At 49.6% G+C, this 26678-nt stretch overlaps 1 protein-coding gene across 8 annotated transcripts in view; it reads left to right on the top strand.

The window, feature by feature from the left end:
• The window catches only part of LOC139230396 (cell adhesion molecule CEACAM1-like), a 75217-nt gene that overhangs the window by 14562 nt on the left and 33977 nt on the right, over positions 1-26678 (top strand). For 7 of the 8 annotated variants that reach the window (XM_070862237.1, XM_070862230.1, XM_070862232.1 and 4 more), the window contains exons 2-4: positions 17000-17299; positions 20852-21121; positions 23661-23960. In XM_070862237.1, the coding sequence (XP_070718338.1) occupies positions 17000-17299; positions 20852-21121; positions 23661-23960 (870 nt within the window). The remainder of the gene's footprint in view (positions 1-16999; positions 17300-20851; positions 21122-23660; positions 23961-26678) is intronic. The other variant, XM_070862238.1, reaches the window with a different exon arrangement.

The raw sequence follows: 26678 nt of genomic DNA, 5'->3' as shown, positions 1-26678 counted from the left end.
AGCCAGAAGAAACATCCTCCCCGCATCCAGTCTGTCCAACCCAGTTCAAATTTTATACATTTCAATGAGATCCCCTCTCATTCTTCTAAACTCTAGTGAATACAGGCCCAGTCGACCCAATCTCTCCTCATACGATAGTCCTGCCATCCCAGAAATCAGTCTGCTGAACGTTCACTGCACTCCCTCTATGGCAAGTACCGTATATACTCGCGTATCCTGCGATCTCGCGTATCATGCGACCCCTAAATTTTCGTCCCCAAAACATGATTTTACCATCTATCTCATGTATCATGCGAGTCACTTTTTTGAGATCGAATACAGACCTTAACATGAAACATCGAGTGGATTCTGCTCTCTCTCAGTGCTCTCTCTCCGTGCTCTCTCTCCGTACTCTCTCTCCGTGCTCTCTCTCCATATTCTCTCCCCGTACTCTCTCTCCATGCTCTCTCTCCATGCTCTCTCTCCGTACTCTCTCCCCGTACTCTCTCTCCGTGCTCTCTCTCCGTACTCTCCCCCCCCGACCTCCGCGACTCTCTCTCCCCCCCCGACCTCCGCGACTCTCTCTCCCCCCCCGACCTCCGCGACTCTCTACCCCCCCGACCTCCGCGACTCTCTCTCCCCCCCCGACCTCCGCGACTCTCTCTCTCCCCCCCGACCTCCGCGACTCTCTCTCCCCCCCGACCTCCGCGACTCTCTCTCCCCCCCCCCGACCTCCGCGACTCTCTCTCCCCCCCGACCTCCGCGACTCTCTCTCCCCCCCCGACCTCCGCGACTCTCTCTCCCCCCCCGACCTCCGCGACTCTCTCTCCCCCCCCGACCTCCGCGACTCTCCCCCCCGACCTCCGCGACTCTCTCTCCCCCCCCGACCTCCGCGACTCTCTCTCCCCCCCCCGACCTCCGCGACTCTCTCTCTCCCCCCCGACCTCCGCGACTCTCTCTCCCCCCCCGCCCTCCGCGACTCTCTCTCCCCCCGACCTCCGCGACTCTCTCTCCCCCCCCCGACCTCCGCGACTCTCTCTCCCCCCCGACCTCCGCGACTCTCTCTCCCCCCCCGACCTCCGCGACTCTCTCTCCCCCCCCGACCTCCGCGACTCTCTCTCCCCCCCCGCCCTCCGCGACTCTCTCTCCCCCCCCCGACCTCCGCGACTCTCTCTCCCCCCCCGACCTCCGCGACTCTCTCTCCCCCCCCCGACCTCCGCGACTCTCTCTCCCCCTGAAGAGAAGAATTTCAGCAGGAGTCAAATGGATTTTTTTTTGCATTGGGAGGATGTAGTTAGTGGTGTGCTGCAGGAACTTGGCTTGTTTTCCACATAAACTAATGATTTGGTCATGAGTATCGAGGAACTAATATCAACCAGGGATATTCGATTTACAACCATCATGGAGAGTGAGAGGAGAAACCAAGAGAAATGTCTTTACATAGAGGATTGTTGGAGCATGCCGAGATTCAGCGTGGATACGGTCTGCTTAACAGCCTAACAGCCTAATCTTGGCCAGCACTTCACACCCGCAAATTTTGTATCTCGCGTATCATGCGACCCCCCCAAATTTAGGTTACAATTTAGGTCTTCAAAAGTCGCATGATACGCGAGTATATACGGTATATCCTTTCTTTAGGTAAGGAGACCAAAACTGCACACAATACTCCAGGTGCGGTCTCACCAAGGCCTTGTACAACCGCAGCAAGACATCCCTGCTCCTGTACTCAAATCCTCTTGCAATGAAGGCCAACATACCATTTGCCTTCCTAACTGCTTGTTGCACCTGCATGTTTGCTTTCAATGACCAGTGTACAAGGACACCCAGGTCCCTCTGTACATCGTCACTTCCCAAGCCATCACCATTTAAATAATACTTTGCCTTTATGTTTTTCCTACCAATGTGGATAACTTCACATTTATCCTGCATTATACTGCATCTGCCATGTGTTTGCCCACTCATCTAAAATCGCCTTGCAGCGTCTTTGCATCCTCCTCACAACTCACAATCCCACCTAGTTTTGTGTCATCAGCAAACTTGGAAATATTACATTTGGTTCCCGGCAAGCACTGATCCCTGTGGTACCCCTCTAGTCACTGCCCACCACCCCGAAAAAGACCCGTTTATTGCTACTCTCTGTTTCCTGTCAGTTAACCAATTTTCAATACATGCAAGTACATTACCCCCATCCTATGTGCTTTAATTTTGCACACTAACCTCTCATGTGGGACTTTATCAAAGGCCTTCTGAAGATCCAAACACACTACATCCACTGGTTCTCCCTTATCTATTCTATCAGTCACATCCTCAAAAAATTCCAGTAGGTTTGTCAAACTTGATTTTCCTTTCATAAATCGATGTTGACTTTGTCTAATCTCGTTATTATTTAAGTGTGCTATTATCACATCCTTTATAATAGACTCTAGCATTATCCCTACTACTGATGTTAGGCTAACCGATCTGTAGTTCCCCATTTTCTCTCTCCCTCCTTTTTTAAATAGTGGGGTTACATTTGCCACCCTCCAATCTGCAGAAACTGTTCCATAATCTATAGAATTTTGGAAGATGACAAGCAATGCATTTCATCATCATAGGCAGTCCCTTGAAGCGAGGATGACTTGCTTTCATGCCAAAAAGGGATGGGTTCACAGGTGTTTCAATGAAGGGCCTAATATTCCAGATCCTGAAGGATGGAAGATGCCTGTGCGTGGATTTTTTTTTTTAACGTGTGGTAGCCGTTGCACACCAGCCACCCACACGGGCTTGACAGAGCTAGGTCTTGATCCAGTGGCAAGGATGACCCAAGATGACTGGAGACCAGCTCTGCTGCATGGACCGAGCGTACACACATATCGCAGTGTGGGCTGGCCCATGCAACAGGGTGCCATCTCAGAGGCTGCCATGGGCCTCGTCTCTCCTGGCGCTTGAAACTGTACACTCTCTTGACTTACGATTCAAGTGCAAAGTTACCAAATGACACACTGCAAATGGCCACCAGTCTGTGAGCTGCAAACACATTTCCATGGTTACCTCTTTGTATTCTGGGATGCAGATATTTATCCTTGGTATTTATCGGCCTTCAGCCCCATTAGTTTCTCCAGCACTATTTTCTTAGTAAAAATCATTTCCTTTAATTCCTCTTGTTCACTAGACCCTTGGTTCCCTAGCATTTCTGGGACATTATTTGTGTCCTCTTCAATTGTTCTCCCATTTCTGTCTGTAAAGGACCTACATTTGTCTTCACTAATCTTTTTCTTTTTATGTACTTGTAGAAATTTTTGCAGTCGGTATTTATGTTCCTTGCACGTTTACTCTCATAATCTATTTTTCCTCTATCAATCAATCTCTTGGTCCTTTTTTGCTGAATTCTAAACTGCTCCCAATCCGCAGGCTTTTGATACAAAGTTGCCAGAAAAAGTATAACTCCTCTTTGAATCTAATACTATCCTTAATTTATTTTGTTAGCCATGGTTGGGCCACTATTCCTTTTGTGTTTTTATGCCAGAAAGCAATGTATAACTGTTGCAATTCATGCATTCGTTCCTTAAATGTTAGCCATTGCCTATCGACCATCGTGCCTTTTAATACATCTTCTCAATCTATCATAGCCAATTCATTCCTCATACCTTCATAGTTTCCTTTGTTTAGACTTAGCACCCTAGTTTCAGATTGGACTACTTCACTTTCCATCTTAATAAAGAATTCAATCATGTTATGGTCACTCTTCCCTAAAGGACCCCGCACAACAAGACTGTTAATTAACCCCTCTCATTACACAATACCTAATCTAGGATAGCCTGTTCCCTTGTAGGCTCCTCAACATACTGGTCTAAAAAAAACATCTCGTACACACTCCAGGAATTCATCTGCCACAGTATTATTACTCATTTGATTTGGCCAGTCTATATGTAGATTAAAGTCACCTACGATTACTGTAGTATCCTTCTTACATGCACTCTAATTTCCTGTTTGATGCCATCCCTTACACTACCACTACTGTTTGGAGGCCTATAGACAACTCCCATCAATGTTTTCTGCCCCTTGGTGCTCCTTAGCTCCACCCAGACTGATTCTACGTCTTGATTTTCTGAGCCAATATCCTTTCTCACTATTGCTCTGATTTCATCCTTTACTAACAACGCCACGTCACCCCCTCTTCCTTTTTGCCTGTCCTTCCTAAATATCGAATATCCTTGGATATTCCGTTCTCAACCCTGGTCACACTGCAACCATGTCTCCGTAATTGCAACTATATCATATCCGTTTACATTTATTTGCGCTATTAATTCATCCACCTTATTACAGATGCTTCATGCATTCAGATACAATGCATTTAGATTGGTCTTTTTAACATTATTAGACATCTTACATTATTTTGTACCTTAGCCCTATTTTTCTTACCTGGACCCTATTTGTTAGTGCACTCTTTTGTTTGTATGCTCTGTCCCTTCCTGACATAATCTGGTCATCTTTACCACACTGACTTTCCTGCATTGCTTCCTTTTCTCTTTAGCATTCTAGATTTCTCTCCACTGTGACCATCCAAAAAGTCCAGAAGCTCCCACATATTGCAGCAGCAACACGTCTCCTGTTTTCCCATTGTTAAATTTAATTAGTTTAGTGTTAATCAAGTATTTACCCTATATAGTTTCTTAAATTAGTTAAACAAATAAATGTTAGTTTTTAGTATTTAGTTATATGATATATGTTAATTTAAAAGAAAAATTTAGCCCGCAATCACTAACCTGCCTTACCTGTGATGTCACACAGCAGAGTTCTCCTTACCCGGAGCCATGCGATCTCCTGGGAGAGGCAAAAAAAATAGATAAAAACCCAGGCCAAGTGGGGAAAACATCTGGGAAAATTTCTCTCCAACCCAACCAGACGATCGAATCTAGATCTCACTGGCCGTATGCTGTGGTCTGCTGTGGTTTTTATCCCCACTCTTGGGCCTCAGTCTGCTCCCGCTCAGGTATGCTGCCGCCCTGCGGAAAAAGTTAGGAAAAACAAGGCAATGCAACACCTCCTGACCCCACTTACTAAACTCTGTTTTCCCACTCTGAGCTAACAGCACCAGCCCTCAGTTTTTAAACTGCTTGTGGCTCAGATGAGTCCCCACTGGTCAGCTGTTCAAAGAGCTGGTTTTAACTAACTGGCTATTTAGCAAACTACTGGAAAGCTAGCTTGTCTCTACTTCAACTATTTTTGGTGGAACCTATAAATCAAGTGCCCCTGATTAAAGGGGGGTCACGAAAACCAACTAACTTAAATAAATTAGACTTTGACAGTAAATTTAAATCAAATTAAAATTTAGTTGCCGGGGGTGATGATGCACTCCAGTCCCTCCGGCGCCCACCTCTCGCGGAAGGCTGCGAGCGTACCGGTGGACACCGCGTGCTCCATCTCCAGGGACACCCTGGCTCAGATGTAACCGCAGAAAAGCGGCAGGCATTCGGGCTGAACGACCCCCTCGACCGCCTGCTGCCTGGACCAGCTGATGGCCACCTTGGCCATGCCCTGGAGCAGTCCTATGAGGAGGCCTTCTAACCTGCCTGCTCCCCTCTGCACAGGGTGCCCAAAGATCAGGAGTGTGGGACTGAAGTGCCACCAGAACTTGAGGAGCAGCCCCTTCAAATAATGGAAGAGGGGCTGCAACCTCACACATACAACATACACATGGAACACGGACTCCTCCAGACCGCAGAAATTACAGGTGGCCCAGGAGTCCATGAACCAACTTAAAAACTTATTCCATGGGACTGCTCTGTGCAACACCCTCCAGGCCAAGTCGCCAATAATAAATGGAGGACTCCCATGTAGAGACCACTCCATTGGGGACCCGTGCCTCCTCCGGACAGCAAGATGGTGCGCCATGGCGTGTCCGGACGACAGACGAGGATGGCAAAGTGGAGAGTGTGCAAGAGCATCATCATCATCGTCAAAGGCAGTCCCTCGGAATCGAGGAAGACTTGTTTCCACTCCTAAAATGAGTCCTTTGGTAGCTGGCCAGTCCAATACGAGAGCCACAGACACTGTCACAGGTGGGACAGATATTCGTTGGGGGAAAAGGAGCGGGGGGAGGGTGGGACTGATTTGTCGCATGCTCCTTCCGCTGCCTGCGCCTGACCTCTTCACGCTCGCGTCGTTGAGATTCGAAGAGCTCAACGCCCTCCCGGATACACTTTCTCCACCTAGGGCGTTCTTCGGCCAGGGACTCCCAGATTTCAGTGGTGATGTCGCACTTTACCAGGGAGGCTTTGAGGGTGTCCTTGTAATGTTTCCGCTGCCCACCTTTGGCTCATTTGCCGTGAAGGAGCTCCGCACAGAGCAATTGCTTAGGGAGTCTCGTGTCTGGCATGCGAACTGTGTGGCCTGCCCAGCAAAGTTGATCGAGTGTGGTCAATGCTTCAATGCTGGGGATGTTAGCCTGGGCGAGGACACTGATGTTGGTGCGCTTGTCCTCCCAGGGGATTTGCAGGATCTTGTGGAGGCATCATTGGTGATATATTTCCAGCGACTCGAGGTGTCTTCTGTACATCGTCCATGCTTTTGATCCATACAGGAGGGCAGGTATTACTACAGCCCTGTAGACCATGAGTTTGGTGCTAGATTTGAGGGCCTGGTCTTCGAATACTCTTTTCCTCAGGCGGCCAAAGGCTGCACTGGCGCACTGGAGGCGATGTTGAATGTCTCCATCAGTGTCTGCCTTTGTTGATAAGAGGCTCCCGAGGTATGGAAAGTGGTCCATATTGTCGAGAGCTGCGCCTTGAATCTTGATGACTTGTGGGGGCAGTGCTGCGCGGCGAGGACTGGCTGGTGAAGGACCTTTGTCTTACAGATGTTAAGCGTAAGGCCCATGCTTTCCTATGCCTCAGTGAATACATAGATTATATCCTGGAGTTCCGCCTCAGAATGTGCGTAGATGCAGGTGTCGTCCGCATACTGCAGCTCAATGACAGAGGTTGGGGTGATCGTGGACCTGGCCTGGAGGTGGCGTCGGTTAGAAACATAGACATAGAAACATAGAAATTAGGTGCAGGAGCAGGCCATTCGGCTCTTCGAGCCTGCACCACCATTCAATAAGATCATGGCTGATCATTCAACCTCAGTACCCCTTTCCTGCTTTCTCTCCATACCCCTTGATCCCTTTGGCCATAAGGGCCATATCTAACTCCATTTTGAATATATTTAACGAACTGGCTTCAACAACTTTCTGCGGTAGAGAATTCCACAGGTTAACCACTCTCAGTGAAGAAGTTTCTCCTCATCTCAGTCTTAAGTGGCTTACCCCTTATTCTTAGCCTGTAACCCCTGGTTCTGGAACTCCCCAGCAACGGGAACATTCTTCCTGCCTCTAACCTGTCCAATCCTATCAGAATTTTATATGTTTCTATGAGATCCACTCTCATCCTTCTAAACTCCAGTGAATACAGGCCCAGTTGATCCAATCTCTCCTCATATGTCAGTCCTGCCATCCCAGGAGTCAATCTGGTTAACCTTCGCTGTACTCGCTCAATAGCAAGAATGTCCTTCCTCAGATTAGGGGACCAAAACTGAACACAATATTCCAGGTGTGGCCTCACCAAGGCTCTATACAACTGCAGTAAGACCTCCCTGCTCCTATATTCAAATCCTCTAGCTATGAAGGCCAACATGCCATTTGCCTTTTTCACCACCTGCTGTACCTGCATGCCAAACTTCAATGACTGATGTACGATGACACCCAGGTCTCGTTGCACCTCCCCTTTTCCTAATCTGTCACCATTCAGATAATATTCTCTCTTCCTGTTTTTGCCACCAAAGTGGATAACCTCACATGTATCCACATTATACTGCATCTGCCATGAATTTGCCCATAACCTAACCTGTCCAAATCACCCTGTAGCCTCTTAACATCCTCCTCACAGCTCACACCACCACCCAGCTTCGTGTCATCTGCAAACTTGGAAATATTACATTCAATTCCTTCCTCTAAATCATTGATGTATATTGTAAATAGCTGGGGTCCCAGCACTGAACCCTGCAGCACCCCACTGGTCACTGCCTGCCATTCTGAAAAGGACCCATTTAAAAAGCTTCCCACTGGTTCTGTAGTTTAGTTCCACTCCAACGGGGAGCTTGTTGACTGTAAGGTGGAGCATGGCAGCAAGGAAGATTGAGAAGAGAGTTGAAGCGATGACGCAGCCCTGTTTGACCCCAGTCAGGACGTGGATTGGGTCTGTAATAGAACCGCTAGTAAGGATCACGGCCTGCATGTCGTCGTGGAGCAGAAGAAGGATGTTGACAAACTTTCAGGGGCATCCAAAACGGAGGACGACGCTCCATAAGCCCTCACGGTTGACAGTGTCAAAGGCCTTTGTAAGATCAAAAAGGGCCATGTATAAGGGCAGCCCGTACTGGAATCCCCTCCATGCAGAACTGAAAGGCACGGAGGGTATTTCCCGGAGGAGGCTCAAGTGAGGCGCCGGCTCCCGAGGGAGGTTTCGTAGCTTGGCGCCGATGAGGAATTCCATCCGGACGGTGGTCAGTTCAGACGGGATCGCCCCACATGCTTTTTGTCTCTACTTCAGCCTGAAAGAATCCTAAATATTTAACTGTTAATCTTACTTAGAGGCTACTAGCAATTGCCACCAGCCTCCAAATGGTATAAAAGAGATTAACCCTTAAGACTCTCTGACTTACCAAGCTCTGTTTTCCCACTCTGAGTTGAAACATGGCAGATAAAATACTGTTGCGTAGGATGAACGCATCATGGATGCTGCCAGGGTTTTCTGTTCCTGTACATCTCGGAATTCTTTAAAGGTGCTCGTAAGGCAATGTGGGTACAATCAATGCAATCCCATAACTTTGGGAAGCCAGCAATCCTGGAGAAACTGACAGCCCTGTCATGGATTGCTTGGGCGGTCATGGGGAACTTTATTAAGTAATTCCTACATGCGTACAGTGCAGCCGTGACCTGGCAAATGGAGACATGTGTTGCATGTTGAGAGACGGCGCACACATCCCCAGTTGTAGCTTGAAATGATCCGGAGGCATAGAATGAAAGTGCAGCTGTAACCTTCACTTCAATTGACAAAGCAGTCCTCCTGATGCTTCTAGGTTGCAGGTCTGCTTTGACCAACTCACAGATCTCACTTACAACTTCTTTGTGGAAACGCAGCATTTCGACACATTCTGCATCACTCAGGTAGAGGTATGAATGCCTGTCTCAATATACCCAAGGTGGGTAAGGCCTCCTGCCCAGCACCCTACGGGCTCTGATATTCCTGATGCGATGAAGTCGAATCAATTATTTAGATAGGTTAAGCGAATGGGCTAAGGTTTGGCAGATGGAATACAATGTCGGAAAATGTGAGGTCATCCACCTTGGAAAAAAAAACAGTGAAAGGGAATGTTATTTGAATGGGGAGAAATTACAACATGCTGCGGTGCAGCGGGACCTGGGGGTCCTTGTGCATGAAACTCTTTTAGGAGTAAACAAAAAACATTAAACCATGCCCCCCGATCTGGGGGAAACACCAACATTTACAAGGCCCTTTTTTCTTATTTTTTGGGGGGGTTTTTTGGGGCACATAATCAAATTTTTTTCCAAGTGCCCCCGATAAAAGGGGAGGGGGACACTAAAAGCACCGGCAATTAAAACAAATTAACTTAAAAACATAAAATCAAATTAAAATTTGGTTGCCGGGCGTGATGATGCACTCCAGTCCCTCCGGTGCCCAACTCTCGCAGAAGGCCGCGAGCGTACCGGTGGACACCGCGTGCTCCATCTCCAAGGACACCCTGGACCGGATGTATGCGCGGAAGAGAGGCAGGCAGTCTAGCTGAACGACCCCCTCGACCGCCCGATGCCTGGACCGGCTGATGGCCCCCTTGGCCGTGCCCAGGAGCAGTCCTACGAGAAGGCCCTCGGACCTACCCGCTCCCCTCTGCACAGAGTGCCCGAAGATCAGGAGTGTGGGGCTGAAGTGCAGCCAGAATTTCAGGAGCAGCCCCTTTAAATAACAGAACAGGGGCTGCAACCTCATGCACTCAATAAAAACATGGAACACGGACTCTTCCAGACCACAGAAATTGCAGGCGGCCTGGGAGCCCGTGAACCGGCTTAAAAATGTATTGCACGGCACTGCTCCGTGCACCACCCTCCAGGCCAAGTCCCCGACAAATAGTGGGAGGACCCCTGCGTAGAGTGCCCTCCATCGGGGACCCCCGCCTCCTCCGGACGGCAAGATGGTACGCCATGGCGTGTCCGGACGGCCGGCGAGGATGGCAAAGTTGAGAGTGTGCAGGAGCAGCCCGTACAGGAAACCCCTCTGCGCGGAACTGAAAGGCACGGAGGGGATTTCTCCGAGGCGGCTCAAGTTGTGAGGCGCCGGCCCCCGAGGGAGGTTCCGGGGTTTGGCGCCGATGAGGAATTCCGTCCGGACTGGGGTCAGTTCGGACGGGATCTCCCCACGTGCTTGAGCCTCCTCGATGCACCTAACGGAGTCGGGGCCCAGAGCTCTTTTTAGCGACTCGATGGCATCGGCCACGTGGCGGACGTTGGTAGAATTTAGGCAGCGCGCCAGCGTGTCTGGTGCCATCCAGCCCGTTCCTCCGCCATCGAGCAGGTTCCTGACCCTGGTCACCTCACCAGCCACAGCCCTCTCGTCCGACCACCACAAAAAACCTCGGTCGTGGAGGTACGGATTCCTGAGCAGCGGCTCCTGCAGGACGGCCGCCACTCCAGCCGGTGGAGAGCTGCGCTTGGTGGAGACTTTGTTCCAGACCCTGATGAGTTCCTTGTAAAAGACAGGCAGCTCCCGGTACTGACTCCCCCCACACTCACAAGCAGGAGCTGCGTGTCGTAGTTGAGGCCGTGCTGCTGGCGGAAGAAATACGTCACCAGAGCACGCCACCTAGGAGGGGGCTCGATGTAAAGGTATCTCTGCAGGGTCTGAAGACGGAAAGTCGCAAGCTGGGCGCTGACGCACACCAACGACTGACCGCCCTCCCCAAGCCGGAGCCTCAAGACCGCGGCAGAGACCCAGTGCTTCCTGTTGTTCCAGAAGAAGTCCACCAGCTTCTTCTGTATCTTGGCGACAAACGCAGGGGGAGGGATCAAAGTGACCAGCCGGTACCACAACATGGCGGCCACCAGCTGGTTTATGACTAGCGCTCGACCCCTGTAGGACAGCACTCGGAGCAGTCCTGTCCAGCGCCCTAGGCGAGCGGTGACCTTGGCCTCCAGCTCCTGCCAGTTCGCCGGCCAGGCTTCCTCGTCGGGGCTAAGGTAGACTCCCAGATAGAGGAGATGGGTCGTGCTCCCAGATAGAGGAGATAGAGGAGATCTCCGGCTGAAAATGCGGGGCCAGCAAGATGGCCACCCCACTAGAAGTGGCGGTGAGGTGGCTCATGCGGACCTCTCCTTGCCATTCCAGGAGCCATGTGGCTTCGTCTCCCGGAACGGTGTGGGTTTCTTGCAGGAAGCACACCGCATATTTCCCCTCCCGCAGGAGCGAAAAATTGTTAAATCTACGGCGTGCCCCTCTGCCGCCGTTGATGTTGAGGCTGGCTATGGTTATCTTCATGACAAGAGCATAGTGCAACCTCTACCTAACCTATTGTGGGGGAGGGAGTGGAGTCGTTTGTTGACCTCCACTCCTTCAGCAGCCCAGCGAGGAACTTTTTGAGCCGGCGCAGCTCAAGGCCTTGCGCCCTTGATAAGGGCCCGCCCGCGGCCATGGTTTTAGCGGCGGCGCGGACGGAAGCGATGAGCAACACCGGCTCAGACCATCTTTCCAGGGCCAGATGGGCTTGGTCGCGGCGACCCCGGCACTGGACCAAAAAGTCCCGGAGTTCCTTTGCAGGAATGAGGAGGGTCTCAGCGGCGGACGCGAGCAGATCCACTGCCTCACTGGCGATGGACTCGTGATCTTCTCCCGCGTCCCCCACCGAGTCCCCGTCCTCCCCCGGGAGGTCGCCGCCAGCAGCCGGCCCGTTGACCGCACGAGGAACGGCAAACGGCCCGGCCGCTCCATCCGGCCCTGGCTCTGCCCCGATCCCACCCCCAGGATCATCGGCAGAGGAGTCCCCACTGGGCTCTTTTAAAAGTGGTGCTGGGTCGGGAAGCGACAGCGGAAGGGGTTCCTCCTCCGCCCCAGGAGCCGGGGAACACGGAGAGACCTGGTTTAGGAAATTCTCTAGGTCCACCAAGTCCCTCAGCTCCACAGTAGGGGGCGAGGGTTGTTGTTCTTCCCCCTCCCCGCTGCCACCCCCCGGCCCAGCGTGTACAGAATCATTAAAATTCAAAATTTCCGTTTCTTCCGGGCCGAGCGAAACCTGGGGGAAGTTGGTTAATAGCTGGGCGAGCTCAGGTTCGGCCTTTTCGGCCCTGCCCGCCTCAGTCCCCGGGACGCTCGACCCGGCGGCGATGCACTCCTCCGCTGGTCCCACGCCCCCCACGACAGGCAGATATTTCACGCCATCCCCGGGAGGCAGCGGCTGGGCAGCCTCGACTGTCTCACCCTCCCCGGGGACAGACTCCTCTCGCCTACAGCGCAGCTTGGGGGCGCTGGTGGGGGACGCGGGACACGCGGCGGGCACCAACTCCTCCGCGGAGGGATGTTGTTCCCCCTCCGTCTCATTCGAGCGGTGCCTCCTTTTGTTCCTGGGGGGGAGCGGAGGCAGGGAGACCCCCATGTCTGCCGAGGCCTCCCGCTCCACTCCCCCCTTTTCCTTATCATGCCCGTGCCCGAACCCCTCTGTAGTATTGATCGAGGGTTCAGGCACGGGCTCAGGGCACCCCACGCTCGCCGGTGACGGGGTTGGGCTGAGCGCGATAAACAGATTGTCTGGCGCACCGAGGGGACCTGCCTCCAGATGTTTCGCCTTCTTCCGCGCCTTCCTTCTGATCGGACGCTCTCCCTCCCCCCCGCTGGAGGCCGTGAAAACAAAGGCCCCCGACGATGCCCGCGCACCCACAGCTCCCGGCACGCGGACGCTACTAGGGGGAGGGGTGGCGGCGGCGCCAGCCTTGGCCGCCTTCGGTGGTTTGGTGGCTTTGGAGGCGGGGCAGTTCTTGCGAACGTGCCCCACCTCCCTGCAGGCATGGCACCGCACGCCGTCCGACGTCCAGAAGACGCGGTAGGCAGTCCCCTCGTGCACCACATTAAAATAGCCCTCCGTCGTCTCCTCCCGCGCCAGCCGGACAAAGAGCTGGCGGCGGAAGGAGAACACGTGGTGCAGGCTGCTCTCCCTGAGGCCGAGCGGTATGGGGTTGATCCCCGACCTTACCTCCCCCAGTTGGTGTAGGTGAGGGAGGAGGAGTTCAGCGGGAACAAAGGGCGGGATGTTTGAAATGATGACCCTCTGCGCGGTGGCCTCGAGAGGGTCCACCGGCAGGAACCTCCCGCCCACCGTGAGCCCCTTTTCGAGGGCCAGGGACACGGCCCGCTCCGACCCCAGGAAGAACACGGCCTTCCCAGACATCTTGGAGGCCGCGACAATGGCTGAGAGGCCGACTACCCCGGCCACCGCCCGCACGCACTCCTCAATGCTCATTGTGGGGTGAGTGTAGCTCTTGACCCCGTGTTTTTTAGTTATCAGTCTGAATGGTGGCAGGGCAGCAGGAGGCGCAGGAGGCGCCGTGGATGTGGACGCCACCTGCGCATATGTCCTAGCTGGCCCTGCCACTGGCGTGGATGGGGTCGCCATCATGGGGTCCCTTTAAGGGCCACACCCACCCCAAAGTCACAGGCCTTAATGGTCTTAAGTGGCTTCGTTTGAATATTTGAACAGAGGGAGCTCTGAAAGAGGCACACCTCTCCCCTAGTTGGCAATTGGGGAGGGGCCTTGCACCCTCTGCTCAGTTGTCTTCATTGGTTTTTTTAAAAGAAATTAGGAGGAAAGGGCTCTCAGAGAGAGAGGGGAGGGACAGAGAGAGAGAGATAGAGGGAGGGGTTGGGAAGGAGGGAGGCTGCGAGGGCAGGTCTCCCCTCACAGCGGTGGGTGGGTGTTTCTTGGGGTGCACTCCCCAGATGGCAAAAAACACAGTCTTTGGAGAGTGGTCTTCGGGTGGGGGGAGAAGATGTCTTCACCTGGGGTAGCTGGAGCCACCCAGGCACACACTCCCAACGATGTTCAATAGGGTGATTAAAGATTCTTCAGCCAGGTAGCTCCAGCTATCCCAGGCTAGGCAATGGGGGAGGGGTTCTTCGGTGGTGTGTGGGGCCTAGCTGTAAGCAAGACCCCCACACACACTTCCACACACACACACCCCCCGCGATGTTCTGGCACTCAAGTTATCTTCTTTCCTCCCCCCACCGATACAACAAAGTCTTTTGGGGAATGAACCAAAACACACCCACCTGTCGAAGATGTGGAAATGACTCTCCCTCCTTCCACACTGGATGGTTTTTCCTCAGGTTGTTTTTTTCCCCTCTCTCCAACTCTCTGTAGTTGTAGTAAATAATAAATTTTTCAGCTCTCCTCCTCTCCCTACGGATGTTGAATTGTAGCAAGCCCCTTCCTTCCTCCTCTTCCTGGGCTGGTCTCAGGGCTCTCAAAGGCCTCCCAGACAGGAGCAAAAGCAGCAGCTCCTTCTCTCACTGCTCACGGCTCCAACTCATTAGGCCACGCCTCCAAAGCTCCACCATTGGTCCTTGTACATGAAACTCTTTTAGGAGTAAACAAAAAACATTAAACCGTGCCCCCCGATCTGGGGGAAACACCTACATTTACAATGCCCTTTTTTTCTTCTTTTTTTTGTGGTTGGTCCTTGTGCATGAATCCCAAAAGGTTAGTTTGCAGGTGCAGCAGGTAATCAGGAAGGCGAATGGAATGTTGGCCTTCATTGCGAGAGGGATGGAGTACAAAAGCAGGGAGGTCCTGCTGCAACTGTACAGGGTATTAGTGAGGCCGCACCTGGAGTACTGCGTGCAGTTTTGGTCACCTTACTTAAGGAAGGATATACTAGCTTTGGAGGGGGTACAGAGACGATTCACTAGGCTGATTCCGGAGATGAGTGGGTTACCTTATGATGATAGATTGAGTAGACTGGGTCTTTACTCGTTGGAGTTCAGAAGGATGAGGGGTGATCTTATAGAAACATTTAAAATAATGAAAGGGATAGACAGGATAGAGGCAGATAGGTTGTTTCCACTGGTTGGGGAGACTAGAACTGGGGGGCACAGCCTCAAAATACGGGGGAGCCAATTTAAAACCGAGTTGAGAAGGAATTTCTTCTCCCAGAGGGTTGTGAATCTGTGGAATTCTCTGCCCAAGGAAGCAGTTGAGGCTAGCTCATTGAATATATTCAAATCACAGATAGATAGATTTTTAACCAATAAGGGAATTAAGGGTTACGGGGAGAGGGCGGGTAAGTGGAGCTGAGTCCACGGCCAGATCAGCCATGATCTTACTGAATGGCGGAGCAGGCTCGAGAGGCTCGATGGCCTACTCCTGTTCCTAATTCTTAGTTCTTATGTTCTTATGTCTCCTATGTAGCACCATGATGCACAAGGCTCGCACAAGGAATGACATTGTCAGTATTGCCCCCATACTTAAATTTAACCTTTGAAAGAAGCTCAAAACGTAGGAAAGCAGGCAGCACAGGTTCGCAGTTGTATCTCTCCAGGTCTGTATTGGTGGACCACACTCAACGGTCTTGTGACTTCTCCTCTCTTCCCCCTCACCCTAAATTGAAGTCTTGTGACTTCTCTCTCTCCCTCCCCCTCCCCGGGCTCCAAGCCTTCCAATCGACACCTCTCTCTCTCCTCTTTCCTCCCCCCACCCCCTTTACTAATTGGATTCTTGTGATTTCTCTCTCTCTCCCTCCCTCTCCCCGGGCTCCAAGCCTTCCAATCAGCACCTCGCTCTCTCTCTCTCTCCTTCCCCCCATGGCTTGTTTTGTAGCCGAGCCTCTGTGACCGGGCACGGGGCCGATTCTGCCGGCCAAACCTCCGACCTCCAGCCCTGTCTCAAGGCGTTCGCTGGTGGCATGTGAATAAGTTTAAAAAATGAGAGAACTTCTGAAATCCAACAAATTTACACTTCTACATTAACAGGTAAAAAAGAAAAGTTGAACTTTATTATTGATTTTGACAGTGTTCTTGACTCCCTCCAAAATCTTCGATTTAAAAACAATGGCATCTTTCAGCGCAGATTTGTAAATGTGCGCTGGTTGTCTTAACTCACCAGAAGGGTTTTCAGGAGTGGCCAAATACCTAAGAGAAAAATATTTTGGCCAAACTGCGAACAATTGAAAAAAAACGGCCCAGACATGAGGGAATGAGGGAATGACGTAAAAGAAAACTGGCCTAGAAAAATAGTAACTAAGTCAGCTACGCCAGTGCAGATCGCAGGAGAAACATTGAAAAAAATAAATACGCCAAAAAAGCGGTGCAAATGAATGGGGAAAATCGAGCCCATAGTCATAGAGGCCCCCTTTTAAAACTGAAATGAGGAGAAATTTCTTCTCAGCAGGTTGTAAATCTATGGAATTCTCTGCCCCAGAGAGATGTGAAGGCTGGGTCATTGAATATATTTAAGGCAGAGATAGACAGATTTTTGAGTGATAAGGGTATAAGGCAGGCAGGGCAGTGGAGCTGAGCCTATAATCAGATCATGATCTTATTGAATGGCAGAGCCAAATGACCTACTCCTGCTCCTCCTGTACTTCTGATCTTCTCTTGTTTACATGGGCTGACTGGGCAACCGTTGGTGAGCTGCTGAAGATTACCAACAAAGACACTGACACACTTTAAATAGTGAAGGTGAGAGGGGTCAAAGTTAGCAGCATCTGTTGCCATGGGGAGAAGTGGATTCATTTACACAGCTGCCACTGTTTGTGTAATGATTAAACCCCACCTGTAATATTGTGTGTAATTTGATTTGTTCGGTTTTCTGAAACGTTTTTGGTTAGCTTGCAGGTTCGAGTGGTTGTGTCCCTTTAACAAGCGGGAACATGGTTGAATTGTATTATTTAAAAAGAATTGTAAATAAAGTGTAAACTGTTCTGATTCACTCATTTATATTTTAGCACAGATGGTGAAAGACAGCATGGTGGCTGCTGCAGGTTCCTCCATCCGATTCCCTGGAACTGATAGAGGATTCTCCGATTTCAACTGGGAATTCTCTGATCCCAGCAGGACTATTCCCATTATGGAATACACCAAAATACATCCCATCATATTTGACCAGTACAGGAATCGAGTTGAATTTAACAAATCAGATGGATCCTTATTACTAAAAGATTTACAGCAGGCAGACACTGGGAGATACAAATTGACTGTGGACTTAGACCCTCACAGGACCAGAATTCTAACTCTTGAGGTGTTTGGTAAGTGTTATTTAAATAACTAGCAGGTGGTGACCCAGTGCAATGTTCTGCTTCACTCATGTTTGAACAAGATATAGATTTGTCTAATATTGCTCTGCAGACTCACGTGTTGCCATGGTTGCCTGAACAGTTACACTCATGATCATGTGACAATGATTGTGGGTAATGGGAAACTAAAATTCAACAGTGAATGAGCAATGCCTACTCCCCCCTCCCCCCCCTTTATTAAGTGTGGTTGAGCTCTCCCTCCCCGCCCCCCCTTTTATTGTCTATGGATGAGCTCTCCCCCTACCCCTTTAATCCAATGGTGGGCAAAATACGGCCCGGGAGTGATATCTGACCCACTAAGTCATTCTATTCGACCCGCTGCATGGGACAGAAATAGAACGCAAGCTGGAACTCGAGCTGCACATTCGTCTATCCACTTTCACTCCTCATTGGTCAGACACAGACTCGAACTGTAGCCGAGGAAAAAACATAGTGATAATTCATTCAAATTAATGATTCACAAAAATGATTCTCCCTGGCCCGATCTTAAAAGGATCTGCTCCGTAATTCTGGGCCCCAATGGCGGACGTCCTTATCCAGAATGCAATGCGGACTTGAATATTCCCTATCCATTTTAGAGCGGAGTCATGGCTGCTTATCTCCACAAATCTTTCACAGAAGGAATTGACCGGCGCTGCATCTTTCCTCTCTCGGTATCCAGAGTATGACGGCAGGGGAGTTCTCATCTGGCACCAATTGGGACAGCATCAGTAATTTTGCCGAGGGGTATAAAGATGGTTGAGGAGGGAAATTGATGCTGACGCAGGCTCTAGAGAGGGTAGAGTTCTATGTCACAGCACTGATTTACAGAGATCAGAAGATACCATCAAATTTTCAACGTTTATCTTTGATTCATTTCTAAGCAGTATCGAAAACATCCTGTGTATACAAGATAGCATCTGACTACTATCTGAATTTATGTTTATGTTCATGCAATGTTCTCTATAATTTGTTTTCCACCGGTCGCTTTAAATTTGCTGCCCGGCCGGCCAGTACGCAGCCGCGCATGCGCTGTATCTCTTCCGGTGGCAAGAGCTGGGGATCGGCCTGAATGGGTCCGTGTGATTGGTGGAACTTTAGTGGGCGGCCCTCAACAGGTCACCAAAATTTGTCAAGTGGCCCTCCGGCCCAAATAATTACCCACCCCTGCTTTATTGGATGTAAATGAGCTCTCCACACCCCCCCCCCCCCGCTTTATTGTGTGAATTAGCTCTTCCCCGCCCCTCCCCTTTATTGTGTGTGGTTTCGCTCTCCCTGTGCTAGCAGTCGTGTAGTTTCAGACTCTGGGATCTCTTTCTGAAATCTCCCAATGATGTTGGCATCTTTTATAACAAAAATAAGTTGTGTCCATCAACAGGGTCATGGGAAATTTGACAGCGGTGTTAAAAACCCTCGTATTTTATTGAAAACGGAAGAGTTTTTGCTTCCATAAGGCACCAGACTGCAGTATTTATTTGACACTTTCTTATCCTCACTATAAAATTGTGGCTTTCATTTTTGAACAGGCCACTTTTTGTTTCTTTCCCCGTGGTTTCCATTTTCAAATACAGTCTCCACCATTTACACCGTCCGTGCTTATCATGGTCAAACGCCTATATCAGACAAATGGCACAGACCATTTGCTATTTCCACTGAAGCCACTTACAAAGCGGCTAATTATAATACATTGAGCTGTTTCAGACAATGGTAGATCAAACTTGTCGAATTGCATAATGCATCAAATAACATACCTGGACCATCAGTCACAAAACAGTCAGCCCATGAACGGTTTTGGACGACATCCGACTGCTGGTAAAACCTACTGAACACATTGATGGATTAATGTCTTCCCGTCCCCAAGCACTGTGGAACGAAGGAACATAGGAACAGGAGGAGATAATTCAGCCCCTCCAGTCTGTTCTGCCAATCACTTAGATGATGGCTGTTCTGTATCTTCGCTCCATTTACCTGCCTTGTTCTCCAATCCTTAATACCCTTGCCAAACAAAAATCTATCCATCTCAGTTTTGAAGTTTTCTATTGACCTCCAGCTTCAACAGCTATTTATTCCCATTCTTGAAAGAGATGCCACAGAGTGCGATGTGTAGCCTTCTTGCAGGGATTAACTTTCTTTCGTAGCCTCCCTGCTCCCCAGAACATGCCCTGGACTCCTTGCCTCTCTCCAACCATTGGAATGTTGCCGTTGTCATAACGAGATGCAGTTTTCCCATCTGCTACTTATAGCGGGCAAATCATGTTAATACCAACATGCCCGCTATACATGGTGGGGACCGTAATATCTCTGTTGGAGCAGCTGTCCTCTTTGGCCACAGTGGAGAATGCGCCAATACCACTGAAGGTCCCTGTTATATGGCCTATTGATTAAACGTGAAAGCTGTAATCAAACCAATCACCCTGTACTGTCAAGCACCGAGACCCAGTTCCCAACAATCCTCACAACAATTGGTGCTAACAACAATCGAGACAGAAATAAGGAACTTGCATTTATGCAGGACATTCCACTTCCTCAAGACATCTCAAAGCGCTTCACAAGCCAGTGAAGTACTTTTGAAGATAAGTCACTGCTGTAATGTAGGGAAACACGGCAGCCAATTTGCTCACAGCAAGATCACACAATCAGTAAATGAGATGAATGACCTGTTAATCCAGTTTTAAAGGTATTGATTGGCCAGGAAATGAGAACTTTCATACTCTTCTTTTGATTAATGTCATGGGATCCTTTATCAAATGTCTTTTAACTAAACAGGCATCTGCGGCCTCGGTTTAATGTCTTGTTCAAAGGTCAGCACCTCTGACAATGCTGCACTTTCTCAATACTGCAGACAAGTGTTGGCCTGGATTATGCGCTAAAGTCCTGCAGTGAGGCTTGACCTGATTGCTTCGTAAACTATAAGACACATTTTCCTCTTCAGTATTGGGTGTAAGAGCTGGGCTGGGCGTGAAATCGTGAGCATCTTGTGCTTGTGTTAGTGACCAGTGCCTCCATGTTTCCCAACACTAAGGAAAGTCTGTCCCATTAAGATTTTATTAAGTTCCTGTGAAAATCTGTTGATTTTTGTGTTACCTCTTCACTGGCTGTGTATGTGAGTTTATTGTAAATTAACTGCTGTGTGTGTTTCTGTGATATAAATAGTTGTCAATGTGTGGACTAGGGGGATGTGTAAGGGAAGCTTTAAAGTTTACATACAGATGGCAGTGTTATTTTGAACCTCGTTGATTTTCACATTACATATATTTTATCTACTTTACATTAAAACCTAGGATTTAAAACACAAACCCAATTGAATAACCAAGGCACCATCTGCTCTCTCAGGTGGATGTAAAATATCCCATTGCACTATCTTAAAGAAGAGCAGAGGAGTTCTCCCTGATATCCTGATCAATATTTATCCCTCAACAAACACACAAACCAGATTTTCTGGTCATTATCCCATTGCTGTTTGTGGGAGCAAATTGATGCGTTCTTTCATTTAGTGAAAACCCCTCTGTTTGTGTCTTTCTCCAGATCCTCTCTCCAAACCCTCGATCTCCTGTAACTTCAGCCCCGAGAACCACACAGTTGCGCTGAGCTGTGAGGTGCAGAGAGGGAGAGCCAGTTCCATTCTGTGGACCAGAGGAGGGGTCGCGCTCCTAGCCGACCAACGCTATTGGCTGTCGGACGGCAACACCACTTTAATCATTAGGAATGTACAGAAATCGGACTCTGGCACTTACACCTGCACTGTGACAAACCCAGTCAGTCAAACCAACAACACCTGCCATCTGACCATCACGGGTAAGTCTGTCAGGGTTACATAGAATTACATCGAGTCTACAGCACAGAAACAGGCCACTCGGCTCAACCGGTCCCTGCTGGTGTTTATGCTCCACACGAACTTCCTCCCACCCTACTTCGTCTATCAGCATATCTTTCTATTCCTTTATCCCTCCTGTGGTTATCACCTTCCTCTTAAAGGCATCAATACTATTCACCTCAACCACTCATTGTGGTGGCGAGGTTCACATTCAAATCATTCTCTGGGTAAAGAATTTTCTCCTGAATTTCCGACTAGATTTATTGATGACTCTTATATTTATGGGCCCTAGTTTCGGTCTCGCCACAAAGGGAACCATCTTCTCTACATCAACTCCATCAAACCCTTTCATAATCTTAAACACCATTGCTCAGCTTTCTCTTTTCTAGAGAAAAGTGCCCCGGCCTATTCAATCTTTTCTGATAGGTTATAAGAGAGGTCATCACTATCATTATTTATGCACACTCGGTCCATGCAGCAGAGCTGGTCTCCAGTTGTCTTGGTTAATCCTTGCCACTGGAACAAGACCTAGCTCTGTCAAGCCTGTGTAGTGACTGGTGTGCAACGGCCACCACATGTTAAAAAAAATGCATGCACAGGCATCTTCCACCCTTCAATATGTATTTCAGGACCTGGAACACCTGGGAACTCATCCCTTTTTGGTGTGAAAGCAAGTCATCCTTGAATCGAAGGACCGCCTAAGAAGAAATAGATTCTTGTAAATCTTCTTTGCGCCTTCTCCAGCGCCTCTATGCCCTTTTTATAATATGGAGATCAGAAACGTGACTGGTACTGTAATTGTGGTCTAACCAAACTTCTGTACCTTGGTTTATGTTCAGTATGGCACAAGATGTTATCCTTATAATGAAGTGTCCTGTTTTTCTCCTCAATGTGTTTCAAAACCCAGGCAGTTATAACTGACGCTGTGACTACCCCACAATGGCATCAGTCGAATACTAATTTGAGATCCTGTCAATTTTTCCTCCCCTGCTCAACTGATTGATGCTGGCAACATGGGCCCTTCTAGTACCTCTAGAGCTTGCATTTATATAGTGCCTTCCTCACCCTCAGGACGTCCCAAAAGGCTTTACAGCCAGTGAAGTACTCTATGAAGTGTAGTCACTGTTATCATGCAGGAAAGACAGCAGACAATTTATGAACAAGGACCCACAAACATCAATAAGATAATAACCAGATAATCTGTCTTTTATTGATTTTGGTTGAGGCATAAATATTGAGCAGGAGAACTCTCCTGCTCTTCTTCAAAATAGTGTTGTGGGATCTTTTGCATCCACTTGAGAGGGCAAATGGGGCCTAAGTTTAACATATCATCCAAAAGCTAGTGGGGCTTATTTTTGGCCAAAGGGTGAAAACAGGCGCTAAATGGGTGCAGTGCGAATAAGACTAGTTTGTTTGAAATTCTGGGCAAGGCTGTGGGGAAAGAGCATGGGAGTGGAACTAATTTGGATTGCTCTTTCTAAGAGACAGCACAGGCACGATGGGCTGAGTGGCCTCCATTTGTGCTGTGATTCTATGAATCTAGGATTTATATTGTAGAGCCCTCACACTACACCACTGCAACCCTGCCTCTAGGCTAGTGCAGTCCACCTTTCTCCTTCAAGGGCTGATCTACATGCTGTAAATTTCTATTTGTTTCCTGTTTGTATTTCAGATACTTTTCTTTTTTTTCTTTTTGCGTCAGCCACATGACAGTGGGTCCTGATTGCACTCTTCCTATTGGATGTCACTGTCGAACACTGAGACAGCTGTGTGACCTCTGGCAGTGGCTTAAGTTATAAAATTTTAATGTTAATTATATTGCGTCCACATTGGCTGATTGGGCAATAGTTGGAGAAAAGCTGAAGTTTACCAAAAACACACGCTGACACACTTTAAAGCAGTGTCAGCTGTGGCTCAGTGGGTAGCACACACGTCTGAGTCAACAGGTTGTGGGTTCAAGTGTCACTCCAGAGACTTGAACACATAAAATTTAGGCTGACACTCCAGTGCAGTGTTGAGGGAGCGCTGCATTGTAGAAGGTGCAGTCTTTCAAATAAGATGTTAAACTGAGGCCTCGTCTACCCTCTCAGGTGGATGTAAAAGATCTCATGGCACTATTTTGAAGAAGAGCAGGGGAGTTATCCCCAGTGTCCTGGCCAATATTTATCCCTCAATCAACATAACTAAAACAGGTTATTTGGTCATTATCATATTGCAGTTTGCGGGAGCTTGCTGTGTGCAAATTGGCTGCCGCGTTTCCCACATTACAACAGTGTCTACACTCCAAAAGTACTTCATTGGCTGTAAAATGCTTTGAGAGGTCCGGTGGTCGTGAAAGACGCAATAAAAATGCAAGTCTTTCTTTCTTTAAATAGCAAAAGCGAGAGGGGACAATGTTATCAGCATCAGACAAGGGGAGAAGTGGAGTTAGTTCTTCACAGCTGCCACTGTTTGTGCAATGATTAAATCTCTCCTGTAAATAAAGTGTAAAATGTTCTGATTCACTCATTTATATTTTAGCACAGATGGTGAAAGACAGCATGGTGGCTGCTACAGGTTCCTCCATCCGATTCCCGGGGACTGATAAAGGATTCACCGAATTCAACTGGGAATTCTCTGATTCCAGCAGGACTGTTCCCATTATGGAATACACCAAAAAACATCACATCATATTTGAGCAGTATAGCAATCGAGTGGAATTTAGCAAATCAAACGGATCCTTATTGCTAAAAGATTTACAGCAGACTGACACTGGGAGATACAAATTGACTGTGGACTTAGACCCTCACAGGACCAGAATTCTAACTCTTGAGGTGTTTGGTAAGTGTTATTTAAATTGAAGGTTGTGGGTTCAAGTCCCACTCCAGGGAGTTGAGTATCAAAAAATCTAGGCTGACTCTCCAGTGCAGTGCTGAGGGAGCACTGCAATGTTAGAGGTGCTGTCTTTCGGATGAGACATTAAACCGAGGCCCCGTCTGCCCTCTGAGGTGAACGTAAAAAATCCCATGGCACAATTTTGAAGAAGAGCAAGGGAATTATCCCCGGTGTTCTGGGCCAATATTTATCCCTCAATCAACATAACAAAAACAGATTATCTGGTCATTATCATATTTTGCTGTTTGTGGGAACTTGCTGTGTGCAAATTAGCTGCCGCGTTTCCCATATTACAACAGTGACTACATTCTAAAAGTACTTAATTGGCTGTAAAGTGCTTTGAGACCATCATGAAAGGCGGTATATAAATCCAAGGTTTTCTTTCTTTCTAAATAACTAGCAGAGCGTGGTGGTGACCCAGTGCAATGTTCTCATGCATTCATGTTTGAACAAGATATAACTTTGTTTTATGTTGCTCTGCAGACTCGCATGTTGCCATGGTCGCCTGAACAAAATTCAACAGAGAATTGTGTGTGAATGAGGTCCCCTTCCCTCTCCACCCCCCTCTTTATTGTGTGTGAATGAGCTCTCCCGTTTCCCCCCCCCCCTTTACTCTGTGTGGATGAGCCATCCCTTCTCCCCCCACTAATTGCGTGAATGAGCTCTCCTGTCCCCCAGCTGTCTGTGTAGTTTCAGACTCTGTGGGGTCTGAACTAAAAGAGTTGTGGGGTCTGTTTCTGAAATCTCACAGCTCTGTCCTCATCTTTTATTTTAAAAATAACTTGTGTCCATCAGCTGACCACAGACAGGGTCCTGGAAATTTGCCAGAAGTGTTTAAAAGAAACCCTTGTATTTTATGGTAAATTGACAAAATTACTGAGCTTTTGCTTCTATAAGGCACCAAACTGCAGTATTTATTTGGCAATTTCTTATCCTCAGTATTCAATTGAGGCTTTCCTTCGTGAAAATACCGTCCTCACCACTTACACCATCTGTGTTTGTAACGGGCAACCACCTATGTCGGGCAAATGGTGTGAACTATTTGCCATTTTCACTGAAACCAATAACAAAGAGGCTATTTATAATGTGACTAACTATTTGTACTGTACTTTTCTTTGACAGATAGGCTTCTGTCCAGCCCCACCCATGCTGAACTTTTTTCACTGACAGGCCATGAGCCCCACTCCCTGTCAAGCTCCAACCACCATCCCCTCCCGGGCCCTGAATCATTCCCTCCACGTGGTGCTAAGAGGCAGGACCTGAGCCCCGAGACACCACAGATTCCCTCGCCGACTCGCTTCCCCCAGGACTCGCTAGGTCCACCGAAACAGACACCCACCCCCCCACCCCCAGGTTTTGCTATGCCAACCAGGCCTCCCGCTGAGCTGCGAACCCCGAGCGGCGGGGGCAGCAGGGGCAGGGAGTCGGAGGGCCTTGGTGCCGAGAGTGAAAGGGACAGTGGATGGGGGTGAGGAGAGAGAGAGGCTGCGGGGGAAGAGAGAGAGGCTGGGTGGAGGAGAGAGAGGCTGGGGGTGGGGGAAGAGAGAGGGGCTGGGGGGGAGAGAGAGACTGGGGGGAGGAAGGGGGGAAGAGGGGTGAGACAGAGGCTGTGTGGGAAGAGAGAGAGAGAGAGAGAGCCTGGGGGTGGAGAGAGAGAGAGAGAGAGAGGCTGGGGGTGGAGAGAGAGAGAGAGAGAGGCTGGGGGTGGGGAGAGAGAGAGAGAGAGAGAGAGGCTGGGGGTGGAGAGAGAGACAGAGGTTGGGGGGGAAAGAGAGAGGCTTGAGGGGGTGGGGAAGATAGAGAGGCTTGCGGGGGGAGGAGAGAGAGGCTGGGGGGAGGAGAGAGAGGCTGGGGGTGGGGGAAGAGAGAGGGGCTGGGAATAGAGGAAGAGAGAAAGGCTGAGTGGGGGGGTGGTAAGGGAGAGAGAGAGAAGCTGAGGGGGGGGAGAGAAAGAGGCTGGGGTGGAGAGAGAGAGAGAGAGAGAGGCTGGGGGGGAGAGAGAGAGGAAGGGGGGAAGAGGGGTGAGACAGAGGCTGTGGGGGAAGAGAGAGAGAGAGATAGAGAGAGAGCCTGGGGGTGGAGAGAGAGAGAGAGAGAGAGAGAGAGAGAGGCTGTGGGTGTGGAGAGAGAGAGAGAGAGAGAGGCTGGGGTGGAGAGAGAGGGGCTGGGGAGAGAGAGAGCGAGAGAAAGAGGGAGAGAGGGGCTGGGGGTGGAGAGAGAGGCTGGGGGTGGAGAGAGAGACAGGTTGGGGGGGAAAGAGAGAGGCTTGAGGGGGTGGGGAAGATAGAGAGGCTTGCGGGGGAAAGAGAGCGAGAGAGGCTGGGAGGTGGGGAGTGAGAGAGAGAGGCAGGCTGGGGAGGGGGGTGAGAGAGAGGCTGGGGGAGGCGTGGTGGTGGTGAGAGAGAGGCTGGGAGGGTGTGGCTGGATCGTCTTGCACTTGGGTAAGGCACTTCAGCTGGGGGAGGCATGCATTGGACTGAGGTAAGGCACTTCAGCTGGGGGAGGCATGCATTGGACTGAGGTAAGGCACTTCAGCTGGGGGAGGCATGCATTGGACTGAGGTAAGGCACTTCAGCTGGGGGAGGCATGCATTGGACTGAGGTAAGGCACTTCAGCTGGGGGAGGCATACACTTGGACTGGGGTAAGGCACTTTGGCTGGGGGA

This window comes from Pristiophorus japonicus, chromosome 19 (genome assembly GCF_044704955.1).
Source record: "Pristiophorus japonicus isolate sPriJap1 chromosome 19, sPriJap1.hap1, whole genome shotgun sequence".
Classification (NCBI taxonomy): domain Eukaryota; kingdom Metazoa; phylum Chordata; class Chondrichthyes; family Pristiophoridae; genus Pristiophorus; species Pristiophorus japonicus.
Note: the sequence above shows the minus strand (reverse complement) of the source record. Positions and strands in the feature narration are given on the sequence as shown.